Source organism: Thamnophis elegans, chromosome 5 (genome assembly GCF_009769535.1).
Source record: "Thamnophis elegans isolate rThaEle1 chromosome 5, rThaEle1.pri, whole genome shotgun sequence".
In the NCBI taxonomy this organism is placed as follows: Eukaryota; Metazoa; Chordata; class Lepidosauria; order Squamata; family Colubridae; genus Thamnophis; species Thamnophis elegans.
Window position 1 is genome coordinate 16476463 of NC_045545.1, and position 15554 is coordinate 16492016.

Here is a 15554-nt window from a genome sequence, read left to right on the forward strand (position 1 = left end):
CGGGGTGGTGGTGGTGGTGGTGGTGAACTGTTATTGTTATTTCTTTTTTAAAAAAATACTATTATTGCTATTATAGGTTCTGTTTGTTGTTTTTGTTAGTTTACTGTTCAGAGTGCTTTGGGAGAGAGGCAGGCTTGATATATAAATATGTAAACAAACAAACCCCACTTTGAAGAAAACAAAGAGAAATTACATATCTTGGCCGAACTGGTTCATGTCTGATTAATACTTGGATGGGGAGCTCACTAGGAAGTAGCAGAGCTGTTTTGTGGTTAAGGAAACTACACAGACATTAAGAAATGTGTTGGACTCATGAAGGAGGCTTTATTTTTTAACATAAACAATGTTTAGTTGACAATAGCTTCCGTGTCCCTATTAGGATTTTTTCTAGACAGTTAACATATCCTAACATAAAAAATGCCTTAGGCATTTTTGTAAGAATCTGTCTTTAAACCATCACCAGGATGCTTAGTCAATCAGATGGGCCCTTGTAAAAGAAAACACCACATAACAGGATACTGTACAAATATAGGTAGTCCTTGACTTATGACCACAAATGACCATGACAATTGGCCTCCCCCCCCCACCCGTGAAAAGTGGCAAGAAATGTTGCAAAACATGAGAGTTGGATGCTGCAACAGGTCGTAAATGTGAGCCAGTTGCCAAGGGCCCAAAATAATGATTATGGGAATAGCACAGCAGTCATACTTTTGAAGACAGAAGGCTTATTATTGAATTGAGCATTTCTATGTCATTCCAAATTATCAGAATTTATATTAAGCAAATAGTTTTTAGGTCCCTTTCCCTATTTGTTGGCCTTTGAATTGGATTTTGGACAGAGGATTATGGGAATTGGATCAACATACAAAAAAGCAAAAAACAAATCTGGCTGTAAAAAGTTTTTTCCCCCTAGTCCTAATTAAAATGTTTTCTTTACCAGCTAAATCAGTTAAAGACGAGTGGTGAGAGTGATACTATTTTTTTTAACTGTTCCTCTGTAGGTCTTTGTATTTGATGTTGGCGGGAAGACGTGGAAAAATTATAACTGGTCACTGATTACAACAGTGGCCACATTTGGAAAATATGACCCTGAGCTTATGTGTTATGCTCATTCAAAAGGATCCAGAGTAGTTTTGAAAGGTAAGTTCTAATTAGGATAAGGAGAACATTTTCTGCACCTTGTCTTTATGTCTTTTCTCACAGGTAGGACCCACTGAGCTTCATTAAATCTATTCTATATTAAGTGTCTGTAAAAATGCAGACTTAATCATTATGTAACACTCTAGCCATTATTATCACAATTTACCCATGACATATTAAAAGCATTTGCATTAGGGCATCACCAGACTCAGGATAAAATAATGTTTTCTATTTAGTCCAATCACTTTTAACACAAAGGGATTCTAGATAAGCTGAAAAATGCCAGTTTAATAGGCATTTCAAAATGTTTAGAGGGTGCTGAATACTCCATCACAGACATAACCTCATGTATATAGTACCCAGTTCCAGTATTTTAAATAATGTACAACTTTCAGTAGTTTTTGTGTCTTCTGAAAACCATTCTCCAGTTGTACATTTGGAGTTGATTGGTATGTACAGGTATGTCCTCAATTTACAGCAGATTATTTAGTGAACTTTCAAAGTTACAACAGCACTGAAAAAACTGACGACTATTTCTCACACTTCACACTGTTGCAGCATTCCAATCAGTGGTGAGTTTCAAAAAATTTTCAAACCTACTCTGTGGGTGTGGCCTCTTTTGTGGGAGTGGCTTGCCGGCCATGTGACCTGGTGGGAGTGGCACCGGCAATGTGTTTTCTTTCTTTCTCTCTCTCTCTCTCTCTCTCCTTCCTTCCTTCCTTCCTTCCTTCCTTCCTTTTGTCTCTCTGTCCCTTTTTCCTTTTTTTCTTTCATCTCTCTCTCACTTTTTCTTTCTTTCTTTCTTTCTTTCTTTCTTTCTTTCTTTCTTCCTTTCTTCCTTTCTTCCTTTCTTCCTTTCTTTCTCTTTCTCTCTCTGTGTGAGTCTGTGTCAGTGATGGGTTTCAAAAAAATTTGGAACTTTTTCTGTAGGTTTGGCCGGCTTTCCGGGTCCACTGGTGGAATCTCTTCTAACCGGTTCGGTAGATTTGACGAACCAGTTCTACCGAATAGGTGCGAACTGGTAGGAACCCACCTCTGATTCCAATGGTCACGTGATCAAAATTCAGATGCTTGGCAACTGACTCATATTTATGACAATTGCAGTATCCCAGGATCATATGATCCCCTTTTGTAACCTTCTGACAAGCAAAGTCAGTGGGGAAGTCAGATTCACTTAACTACAGTATCACTAACTTAACAATTGCAATGATTCACTAAACAACTGTGGCAAGAAAGGTCATAAAATGGAGCAAAATTCACTTAACTAATGTTTCACTTACAATAGAAATTTGGGGGTCAGTTGTGGTCATAAGTCGAGGACTATCTGTACAACTTCATTGGAATAAATATCAGTTTCATAGTTATATTCATATTTAGCCCCATTATATTTATGTTGAATGAATGAATGAATGAATGAATGAATGAATGAATGAATGAATGAATGAATGAATGAATGAATGAATATATATATATATATATATATATATATATATATATATATATATATATATATATATTTGTTATATTTATGCTGATAAATAAATAAAGGGAGACTAGTATAGATCTATTTCAAGCTCTTTAGCTCTCATCAGCTAGCCAGACCCTATGTTGGGAATTGAACCTGTGCTCTATTGCCTCTCAGGCAGATGTGTTAACCATTGAGCTACACAGCTCGATTCTTTATCAGCCAGCCAGGGTGAGAGGTATATATTTAAAGTCACAACCCCTGGTATGCCCAAATATGGGAGGAAGGTCACACTTCCACTCTCTGTCTTCGGCTCGTCACAAGAGACCATTCAGACAGAAACCCAATATATATATATATTTTTTTACTGTTGCCTTTTTTGTTACTGTTGCCTTTTTTGTTACATTTGTTATATTTATGCTGATAAATAAATAAAGGGAGACTAGTATAGATCTATTTCAAGCTATTTAGCTCTCATCAGCTAGCCATACCCTATGTTGGGAATCGAACCTGTGCTCTATTGCACAGTAACAAAAAAGGCAACAGTAAAAAATATTGGGTTTCTGTCTGAATGGTCTCTTGTGACGAGCCGAAGACAGAGAGTGGAAGTGTGACCTTCCTCCCATATTTGGGCATACCAGGGGTTGTGACTTTAAATAAATAAATAAATATATATATATATATATATATATATATATATATATGTATATGTATATGTATATGTATATGTATATGTATATATATATATTCATTCATTCATTCATTCATTCATTCATTCATTCAATAGATAATGGAAGCTGTTAGCTTCCTCCCATAATTGGGGCATACCAGGAGTTGTGACACTAAATATATACCTTCCTCCCTGGCTTCAGCTAATAAGGAGGAGGACCTTGTGGCTCAGTGGTTAACACATCTGCCTAAGATGTAACACAGCACAGGTTCGAATCCCAATAAGGGTATGGCTAGCTGATGAGAGCTAAATAGCTTGAAATAGATCTATACTAGTCTCCCTTTATTTATTTATCAACACAAATATAACATACATACATACATACATACATACATACATACATACACACACACACACACACACACACACACACACACATACATATACATATACATAAACAAACACACACACACACACACACACACACATATATAAAGTCAGAGAATTGGGGCCTTCTTTCAGTGCTTTTCCTAATAAAGCATACTAACAATATTATGCTTTTCAAAAATAAATCATTTTAATATATTTTGGTCATCAGGCTTCACTTACTAATGGTTACTAATTGTTAACATCCTAAATAACTGGTTAACCAAGATTATATAATAATCTTGGAAACAAGAATTCAGCCTGCTAAAAAGATATTAATTTTTTTAAGTGATGCAGTTATAAGTAAATTAATCAGTATCACAAACTAAAGTTATTCACAAGGCTCCAATTACAACAAGGAAATAAATTTATGTCCAAAATCAACTTCTTTAAAAGTGGAGGTAGTCAGTTTCTTTGATTATCATGTGAAATGGAGACTTTGCCTTTTAGCCTTGACAGGAAAAGTAAATATGTTGTCCTAACTGGGAAGTTATTTCTCAAAGCCTAATGATTTTGTTCTGATCAGTCGTCCCCAGTCAACCCAAATACATAAGTATTAGATTTGTAGCATGGTTGAGAGCTCATCTGTAATGTATCCATATAAAATCATTACTAAATCCACTTTGTGATAATGTTCTTCCATAATAAAATTTCTCTGCTACATTTTTCTCATACATTGTTTTTCAGACAAGCCAGTATTACTGTTAACACTAAACAGTATTCAAATGAGTTTGTCCAAATAACTGTCACCAGCAAAGCAGTATAGAAAGCACAGCAAAATGAGTATATAAATCCCAATCAGTGAGTAACAAAAGCTGAACAACTTGATGAATGGCTATTATTATTTTGGAATCTTAAGCAACATCAGAAGCACTTATGACCTTGGTGTTCCTTGTTGTAATTTCTCTTTCATGTATTAATTAATTTCTGATCTTCTCTTCATGCTCATGCTTATGGCCTCTTTTTAAAGCTCTGTGATTAATACAGTTCAGCAGATATTCATTCCTGTGATCTGCCCTGATATGTTGATTAAGGCTTTTTAAAAATCTTACTTAATGTATGACGAAAGGCTGCTATAAAGTATATCTTTTACAACCTGGCCCTATTCTTCTGAAGAGATATGGGCCTTCAAAGGTGACTTTTCATTACATAACTCCACTGACAAGGACAGGGTGGGTTTCAACCAGTACGGACCTGTACGGCCGTACCGGATGGTGAAATTTAGTGTGCCTTCCTGTACCCATTGGTCAGGAGGCCCCGTGCCAGAATGCTCCATCCCTTTCGCTCTTTCACTCGCCCCTCCCATCCGCACCATGCTGCCTAAAAGTTCTCAGAAGACAAACCAGAAGAAGAAAGAACTGGTGAGTGGCTAGGTGGGGGGGGGGGGGGGGGAGGATGTTGGGGAAGAGAGAAGAGACAGAAGAGTGCTAGAAGGCAGAAGAGTGTTAGAAGAGTGTGTGCTGTGGGTTAGAAGAGCACAGGCTGTGGGTTTTAAAAAATGTCTGAGTGAATCATGAGTGAAAAATGTCTGAGTGAATCCAGGAAGAAGGAAGAGGCAGAGGGGCTGGAAGATACTATAGGAACACACACTTCCAGCCCCTCTGCCTCTTCTCTCTTCCTGGATTCACTCAGACATTTTTAAAAGAGTGGAAGAGTCTGTGCGTGTGCACAGGCTGTGAGTTTTCAAAACGTTTTGTGTGTGCACAGAATGTGAGTTTTAAAAATGTCTGAGTGAATCCAGGAAGAGGGAAGAGGCAGAGGGGCTGGAAGAATGTGTGCTGTGCACAGGCTGTGGGTTTTAAATATGTCGTGTGTGCACAGGCTGTGAGTTTTAAAAATCACTGAGTGAATCCAGGAAGAGGGAAGAGGCAGACACACTGGAAGTGTGTGTGTAAGGTGGTCAGTAATGTTGAAGACCGGCAAGGACAGCCATATTTCCTCTGAAAGTAGCTGTTTTATTGTTTTGTGTACTTATTTTATTCTTATTTAAGTAGTAAGTGCTCAAAATAATAAATTTCCTTTTTTTATATATTCTTTTTGTAGGTCATTCTTTGGGGCAAAGAATTCAGTGACATCAACTTGGCCACTCCCACCCAGTCACATAACTGCCAAGGCACTCCCACTCAGTCACCTGACTGCCAAGCCACTCCCACCTGGTCACATGACCGCCCAGCCACTCCCACAAAACAGGCCACACCTACAGAATAGGTTCTAAAAAAATTTGAAACCCACCACTGGACAAGGATAATCATGTGGATTTTCCCTCCTCATTGGAATTCATCTTTCTAGAAACAATTTTACAAAAGCAAAAAGTGATTTAAATTCATTACTTGACTATTTCTAATGGTGATATCAGACAGGGGTTCGGATCTGATTGTGAAATGAACAGAGATCATGATTTATGCTGTTGCTGGGCACTCACTATTGTGTTTGGCAAAGCAAAGTTGCTGTGGCGTTTTGTGCAATCAGGAATTCTCCATTTGCAAACAGAAAGTACAACTGCAAAAGCAGAAGTAGATATCAGTAATGCTTTGGCATATTAGTAGCCTGGCTATCTGGTGGGGACACTTGTCCCACATCATTTCTGCTTTCAGAAAAGCGTGATTGTAAAGAGTTTTACTGCAGAGCCACATCACCATAACAAACACAGAATTATTTTAATTTCTTGCCTTCCTTTTGCTCTGGGGGATAGGAAGATGATTTATGTGCACAAAAATGGACAGGCGTGCTAAGTAAATAAATACATGGACAGGGGTAGAGCTATGCATCTAGTTAGTTGCTACTAATATTGACTGAGATCTCTCTGTGCATCATTGTTTAGTAGCTTCAGTGTTGTAAAAAACACAGAACAAAACTCAAATTCTCAGGACAGAACATACTTCAAAGGAATTGTGATAAGAAAAATTTTGATCTCAAAATATTTTTAATGCCTTAATAATGCAGCAATTTGGTAAATCATCACTATTTTTATTTCAGGAGATATATCTGTGAAGAAAATTATTGATCCTGCAATTAGAACAGCCTGGATAAACCAGCAGGTAGACCTGGCCAAAACAAAGTACATGGATGGAATCAATATTGACATTGAGCAAGAGATTAACCCATTTTCGGCTGAATATTATGCATTAACAGCTTTGGTTAAAGAAACCACAGATGCTTTTCACGCAGAAATTCCAGGATCCCAGGTAAAAATAGAACAGTGACTCTTCTCATGCATGCACTACCGTATTTTTCGGAGTATAAGATGCACTGGAGTATAAGACGCACCAAGGTTTTGAAGAGGCATATTAAAAAAAGTTTTTGCACTCCGCAAACCTCCCAAAAATGGCACGTTTTTCGCAAAAACTGTGCGTTTTCCCCCACAAAAAAGGCATGAATAGCCTTTAGGGGGCTTGCAGAGTTCTCCTAGCGGGTGGGTCCCCCACCAAAATGAGCAAAAAAAGCCCGTTATTTGCGAGAATGGGCCTGTTTTTTGTCAAAAAAAATTGCATGCCTAGCCTTTATGAGCCTTATAGAATACTCCTGGGGACTTAGGGGGCAAAATTGAGTAAAAAACAGCCTGTTTTTTGCTCATTTTTGCTTCCCGAGGATCTCTCTGAAAGCCTCCATAAGGCTATGCACAACCATTTTGGTGAAGGGCTGGGGTTTTGGGCGCAAAAAATGCTGTATTCAGTGTATAAGACACACCCAGATTTTCAGCCTCTTTTTTGAAGGAAAAAGGTGAATCTTATACTCCGAAAAATACAGTAATTCAATTTTATGCTTCTCAACTATATATCCAAATGCAGTAAGATTTCTGGGTATGATTCACACATGCTTGTTATCACTCCTTATATGGCACAAGGGTGGGGTATTATTTGATCTCTGACTATTTCTCCTTATCCTACCAGAATTAGCAGGAATGCCATGTTCCATGTTTTGCATACTATGTCAGTGATCCCCAGTCTTTGCAGCTTGGCATCCCAGCCAGTTCACATGCACATCTCAACTTACGCGAGCGGCAGGCTGGCACACATGCTCATTCATGTACAGCTTGACTTGCACAAGTTGAGCAGAGGTTCTATCCAGCAGGTCCTGAACACTTCTGGAGAACTGGTAGCAGAAATTTTGAGTAGTTCAGAGAACTGGTAACTACCAACTCTGACTGGCCCCGTCCCCATCGATTCTCTGCCCCCCAAGTCCCAGCTGATCGGGAGGGAATGTGGATTTTGCAGTAACCTTCCCCTGGAATTGGCAGGAAATGGAGATTTTATAGTATACTTCCCCTGCCACACCCACCAAGCCATGCCACACCCACCAAGCCACTCCCACAGAACAAGTAGTAAAAGTTTTTGAATCCCACCACTGAAGTTGAACTGCACATTTGTGTGCACTTACCTACTGCTCATGTGGCCCAGTTGCAAATAGTGGTGGGCTGCGGCCTGGGGGTTGGAGACTATGTAATGTCATTTTCCGGCACATGGGATTTGCAGCCATACACTGTTCAACAGTATCCCCTTCATTTTCCAGATGACCCTGACTCTACTAGGCTTTCAGAAAAAAATAAAGTTCTCCTGCAGTTGCCTTAGGAATTTTGTCCGGAAGAATAAGCCAGCTCTGCTGCTGATTGATTTTGTTATTTTTCTCCATTGTAAATTAAGAATGTTCAGATATTATTACCTTTATGGTTGGTTTAATTTTATTACCGTTTTAATTTTATGTTGCTCAGAATGACCATTACTATGAGAAGGTGGCCACATAAAATGTATAAATAAATAAATACATACATACATACATACCAGTGGTGGGTTTCAAAAATTGTTCGAACCTACTCTGTGGGTGTGGCCTCCTTTGTGGGAGTGGCATGCCGCCCATGTGACCGGATGGGAGTGGCTTGCCGCCCATGTGACCGGATATGAAGATGCCGACGACACTTGTCAGAACCACCTTAAATTACCTCACACACAGCACTGGCATGCATAAGAATATGATGTAAACTTGTTTTTTAAAAGGCATCTTTGGTTTGCGTTAAAACAACTTCAACACACGCAATGTTCTGATTGCACCACAAACGCAGTAGTCATCCTTACCTTTCACAGAGGCACTGAGTTTTATAAATATGAGTGTAGAATAATCATATCCAAGGACCAGTGGTGAGTTCCAAAAATTTTTGGAACCTCTTCTGTAGGTGTGGCCTGCTTTCCGGGTCCACTGGTGGAACCTCTTCTAACCGGTTCGGTAGATTTGACGAACCGGTTCTACCGAATAGGTGCGAACTGGTAGGAACCCACCTCTGATACATACATACATCATACATACATCATACAAATATGCACACATACATACATACATACATACATACATACATACTGTTTAAAATAATATATGATGGTCTCCCAAATATATGAATGTGACATAAAGCCTAGGTATATATAAACCAAGATAAATTTGAGATGCTCCCAAACGGTGCCATTTAAGCTGGTAGCCTTCGATTGAGTGCATAAAATGATGTGCATCTATTAGATGCCATGAGATGTATTTTAGCTTTGGTTTCTAAGGGGAAAAATTCTCCATTTTTTTTTATCGTACATTGCAAGAGAAATGCCTTGGTTTCATTATAGTGTTTGGGCCTGTTCCACTGTACTCTAATATTCCTGTTAGTAATTTTATGGTTTCTGTGCAGACCTATGATTTATATTGCTAGTGCATGATCAACAGTTGGATGACCCATAAAAAGTGGATGAATGAAAAATGATGGGTGTGTTTCTTTCATACACAGGTAACTTTTGATGTACCTTGGTCTCCTGAATGTATTGATAGGCGTTGTTACAACTATACTGGGATTGCTGACTCCTGTGATTTCCTTTTTGTGATGTCCTATGATGAACAGAGTCAAGTATGGTCACACTGCATAGCAAGAGCCAATGCTCCATATAACCAAACCTTAGCAGGTATGCTATAAAACAAGGAAAAATGTTGGAAAACTTTTTTTAAAAAAAACCCTACAATATATGCAGTATTTGAAATTTGAAGAATGTAAAGTATGTTTATTTAAAGCATTTTATTCTGCTCTATGGTAACACTAATCCCCGGGTATTATTAGAATCCAGAAATTAACCAGTCTGGGCTGTGTATACAGTTAATAAATAATTACACCTATTTTTTTAAAAAATAACAATGATATCTGTCGTCTTTAGAGATTTACTATACCTGAAGGGTTCTAAATATAGTTTTTTTTTTTTAAAAAAGCTTTTGAGAGTAAATAAGGTAAAAGCTAAATATCATAATAAAGTGTAATATTTGTAGCTAGAGTTACAAATATTCTCCTTCATTGGAATCTTCAAAATATGTTCTGAGAATTACATTGAGGACAATTTAACATAGGAGATACCTGGTATAGATTGGATGTAAGAGCTTACTCAGCTTCCCTTGCAAAAGACAATATCTCAATTAATTTGGCTAATTAGCAATAATCTTGGCTATGTACCTTTTCTAGGCTCTAAGGCTATGTACCAGTGATGGCGAATCTTTTCAACACTTGGTGCCTAAAAGGGAGCGAGTGTGCATGTGGCACTGAGTGCCAAAAAGGTAGCACTTTGCACACGTGAACGGGCTTCAATCACACACACATGGTTCTCTGGGCCACGACCAGGAAGAGGAGCTGCGCCAGAGGGCATGCGTGCACCAGAAAATGTACTTCTGGTTTCTGGGGCACATATGCATGCCAGCCAACGTCTTCTGGTTACTGCTATGCAGGCTGTGGATGCTTACGCTGGAAACCAGAAGAGCTGGTCTTCTGGTTTCCGGCACCACTGCACTCACAAAGACCAGCTGATCTTCGTGTGCGCATGCACGCCAGAAACCCGGAAGACAAACAGGCAACATGTCTACATGTGCCACTTCGGGCACATGTGCCATAGGTTCGCCATCACGGCTATGTACTATTACTTCTCTACATTCTCATGAAAGCAAAATAAATAGTAAGAAAAACTAAAGATGTTCATCTAGAAAGAGAGGACCATATCTGAATGATCTGAAGATTTACTTGTATCTTGAATGTTCACCTCAGTAGCCTTTGCTTGATGATGCAAATATAACTATAAGTATGGAAGTATATGGTATATAAGAACAAAAAAGCATGTGATAAATTCTGAATTTTATATTAAATTAGGGTATGACAATTACATTTTCATGGGCATTAACCAAAAGAAGTTGGTGATGGGAGTGCCATGGTATGGCTATGATTATACTTGTCAAAATTTATCAAAGGTAAGAGTAAAACAGATGATATCAACTCTGGGGTTTACTTTACATAAGCAATAATCCTTAAAGTGTTAATACTGATCCATAACAAAAGTTGTATTTTTTTCAGACTCATGAGTGCATCATTGAAAAAATCCCTTTCCGGGGAGCTCCATGTAGCGATGCAGCAGGACGTCAGGTTCCATATAAAGCAATAATGTCTCAAGTGAATAGCTCTGTTTCTGGGATTCTGTGGGATGAGGAGCAGAAAGCGCCATATTTGGAATATAAGGTAAGTTGTTTATTTATTTGGAACATTATTTTAATTAGTTTACCGCATCAAACAGATAACATAGCTATGTTGATTCATTGATGGGGGGGGGGGAAATCACCAAATAAAAGTACTGCATTACTTTTACTAGGACCAATATAACAGTCACAAGGAAGTCACAAGTAAGCTTCAAATCAAATCCAACGGCAATATGTGTAGAAATTAAAGGGCTTACAATAAAGCAGTGTTTCTCAAACATGGCGACTTTAAGTCATGTGGACTTCAACTCACAGAATCCCCCAGGGCTGGGGAATTCTGGGAGTTGAAGTCCAGAGGACTTAAAGTCTCCAAGGTTGAGAAACACTGCAATAAAGGAAAGAAGGGGTAAGGGTAAGGGGAGGAGAGGAGAGGGAAGGGAAGGAGATGATGTGAGTAATCTTTCCTGGAGCTGGGGACTGAATCCAAATTATTCAGCTTCATTGAATTCACTTGATCATCACGTCAAATAATTTCAAATCCCTTTAGCGACTATTGATTTTCTTATTTCATTTGCAGAAAGGTGACTAGTGAGATGAAGGATGGAAGTGAAAGGAACATCAGCTAATATATTTGTTAATATTTTTGCTGTTACGTTCTCCTATCTTGCAGGATTCACAGGGTGTTTTCCATCAAGTATGGTTTGATGATCCCAGGAGTATTTCTCAGAAAGCCACCTATGTGAAAAAAAACGGCCTGAGGGGCATCGGAATGTGGAATGCAAATTGCCTTGAATATTCTGGGAGTTCTGAAACGAAACAACAGACAGAAGCAATGTGGGATGCCTTGATGCCAAAATAGTGTGTGTGTGTGTGTGTGTGTGTGTGTGTGTGTGTGTGTGTACACTGCCATTTTAAATTTAATGCTGTTTTAATTGTGCATCAATTTGAGTTTTAATTACACTATATTACACTTAATCTATTCTTGTCAAGAAATAAATGTTACGGTGCATGCAGAATGTATTCAGACACACATACCCTTCATTTTTGTTAATTTTGTTACGCCGCAGCCTGATTCTACTGTTGTTGAAATTCATTTTTTTTCTCATTCATCTACACTCGGGACCCCATAATGACAGTGAAAACAGAATTGTATAAATGTCTGTAAATTTATTAAAAAGAAAAAAAAATGAAATATTACATTGGCATAAGTATTCAGACCTTTCACTCAGTATTTTGTTGAAGCACCTTTGGCAGCAATACAGCCTCCAGTCTTTTGGGGTATGATGCAATAAGCTTTACACACCCGGATAATGGGATTTTCTGCCATTCTTCTTTGCAAATCTTCTCAAATTCAGTCAGGTTGGATGGCAACCATCGGTGGACAACCATTTACAGATCTCCCCAGAGAGGTTCAATAGGGTTCAAATCAGGGCTCCAGCTGGGTCACTAAGGCAGTTACAGAATTGTCCCTAAGCTACTCCTCGGTTGTATTGCCTGCGTGCTTAAGATCCTTCTGGAAAGAACCTTCTGCTCAGTCTGAGGTCGTGAGTGCTTTGGAACAGGTTTTCATTGAGGATATCCCTATACTTTGCCCCCTTCAGCTTTCCCTCAACCCTGAACAGTCCCTGCTGCTGAAAAACACCACACATGATGCTATCACCGCCATGCTTCACTGTTGGGATGGGTGATGAGCAGTGCCTGGTTTTCTCCAGCCATAATGTTTAGAATTTAGGCCAAACAGTTCAATCTTGGTTTCATCAGACCAGAGAATCTTGTTCTCACAGTCGGAGTCGTTCAGGTGCTTTCTTGCGGATTCCAAGTGGGTTTTCATGTTTTGCATTGAGGAGTGGCTTCTGTCTAGTCACTCTGCCATAAAGCCCCGATTGGTGGGGGTGGCAGTGATGGTTGTCCTTCTGGAACTCTATCCCATCTCCACACAGGATCTCTGGAGTTCAGTCAAAGTGACCATTGGGTTTTTTATCACCTCTCTTACTACCCCCCCCCCCCCCAAATTGCTCAGTTTGACAGGACAACCAGCTCTTGGAATAGTCCTGGTTATCCCAAATGTCTTCCATTTGAGAATTATGGAGGTCACTGTGCTCTTAGGAACTTTCAGTGCAGCAGAAATTATTGTAGCTTTCCCCAGATCTGTGCCTTGCAATAATCCTGTCTCTGATCTCTGCAGGCAGTTGCTTTGACCTCATGCTCTGCTACAGTCTGCATTGTAAGCTGTGAGGCCTTCTATAGGGAGGTGTGTGCCTTTCCAAATCATGTCCAATCAATTTAATTTTCCACATGTGGACTCCAAGATGAAGAAACGTGTCAGCAATTGTCAAGAGGCACCGGAGCTAAATTTCAAGTGTTGCTGCAAAGGGTCTGAATACTTATGCCAAATTGATACTTCATTTTTTTTGTTTTTAATAAATGTACAGATATTTCTAAAGTTCCTTTTTCAATGGCATATTGAGTATAGATTAATGAGAAAAAAAATGATTTTCAACAATTGTAGAATCAGGCTGCAGCATAACAAAATTGACAAAAGTGAAGGGGGTCTGAATATTTTCTGAATACATTGTAAATTTAACTTTCTTACACACAATTGTATGGTTTCTTTCCTCCAACTAGTGTAGCTAATTATAGCCAATCTATATTCTGGTCAATTAATATAACCCAAGGATTATCAAAGCCCTAGAAATAATTGAATACCTTTGAATAATTGATTTCTTTTTTTCTAATAAAAGACAAGTGACATTATCTTTCATCTCCATCCTAAAGTTATAGAGAACTGAAGCTAATCTTTCCTAATTTAAGCAGCTTTCTAATCCAAACTAGCCAAGATGCGAAGTGAGGGAGAAGACTGAATAACAAGCACCAGAAGTATGATGGGAAACATGAACAATAAGACAAAACCCTTTCATTGATCTTTATTTGGCCATCAGTATTATATTCCCAAGCCTGATTTCTACTGTGTTGAAAAAAAACTCAACTCTCCCAATCCAGAAGGGTTTCCCAGCTAGACAAGCCCCAAGCAGATCAAAAGGAATAGTGATCTAATTTCTTTAGATTTTTTTTATGGAGTGACTTAAACAACTCTCTAATGCCATTCCTTTTAGTAGCCATTGACTATCATATTAGCAGTTAAATGAAAATAGTAAGCAGAGGACATCACTCTGAGTCTATCATGGCAACAGCACTTAGACTTATATACCGCTTCACAGTGATTTATAGCCCTCTCTAAGCCGTTTACAGAGTCAGCACATTGTCCCCAACAATCTGGGTCCTCATTTTACCCACTTCGGAAGGATGGAAGGCTGAGTCAGCTTTGAGCCTGGTGAGATTCGATCTGCCAAACTGCTGGTAGCCGGTGATCTGCAGAAGTACCCTGCAGTACTGCACTCTAACCAGTGCGCCACCACGACTCATCTCCCCCCCCCTCTTTTTTTTCTCAGATGATAATCTGAAAGATCGGAGTGGCATAAGTTTGAACACTTTTCTTTGAACAGATGTCCAAAATGGAAGGGAGAGAAGAATATTAATGGTTATTGTACTCCTTTATGCCTTCAAGTCAGCCTTGATTCTGATAACTAAATGCTTGAGCAGGGTTCAAGCCTCCTGATGAAGCAGAAGGTTGGACTAGAAGACATCCAAGGTCCCTGCCAACGCTCCTCTTTTCTATGCGGTGAAGAAATCAGTGCAGGGTTTTTTTTGTTGGGGGGTGGGGACGACATTTGCATTAGTTACTTGTCCTTTGTGCTCAAGTTGGAATTAGAACTCCGTCTCGCATTTTCTAGCCTTGTGCCTTAATCATTACACCAAATCGACTTTCATTTTTTAATATAGTAATAATTAAATGAACAAAAATGTTATGTACTTCCTGTCAATGCTTTCTTTTACATAAGTTTATACCAGCGGTGGGATTCAAAAAAAATTACTACCGGTTCGGGCGTGGCTTGGTGGGCGTGACAGGGAAAGGATTCCCTCCCGATCAGCTGGGACTCTGGAGATGGGGGCAGTTAGAGGTGGTATTTACTGGTTCTCCGAACTACTCAAAATTTCCGCTACCAGTTCTCCAAAACTGGCCAGAACCTGCAGAATACCACCTCTGGTTTATACTATATTATATGCAATATAATAATATTGTATTATAGTATATATTGTATTATAAAATAATATAAAGCCCTTGCACCTAAACTGAAGTAACTGATTGTATTTTCTGCAATCTGAAGTAGAAGCTTTCTCTAAGTTTAAAGTTATATATCCCTAGAAAACAAAAGATAGAAAGGTGTTACCTGGTGCAAACGAAGTTCACATAAGAAAAAAACATACCCAATTTTCTGCATTGTTACAACCAAAAGAATTGCAAGATTTTTTATTTTATACAAG

At 38.8% G+C, this 15554-nt stretch overlaps 1 protein-coding gene across 1 annotated transcript in view; it reads left to right on the forward strand.

Annotated features, from left to right (window-relative positions):
- The window catches only part of LOC116508812 (di-N-acetylchitobiase-like), a 15418-nt gene extending 1398 nt beyond the window's left edge, over positions 1-14020 (forward strand). The window contains exons 2-7 of the mRNA XM_032217553.1: positions 1002-1140; positions 6678-6886; positions 9460-9631; positions 10852-10949; positions 11053-11214; positions 11842-14020. Of these exons, the coding sequence (XP_032073444.1) occupies positions 1002-1140; positions 6678-6886; positions 9460-9631; positions 10852-10949; positions 11053-11214; positions 11842-12030 (969 nt within the window). The 3' untranslated portion in view covers positions 12031-14020. The remainder of the gene's footprint in view (positions 1-1001; positions 1141-6677; positions 6887-9459; positions 9632-10851; positions 10950-11052; positions 11215-11841) is intronic.
- The last annotated feature ends 1534 nt before the right edge of the window (positions 14021-15554 follow it).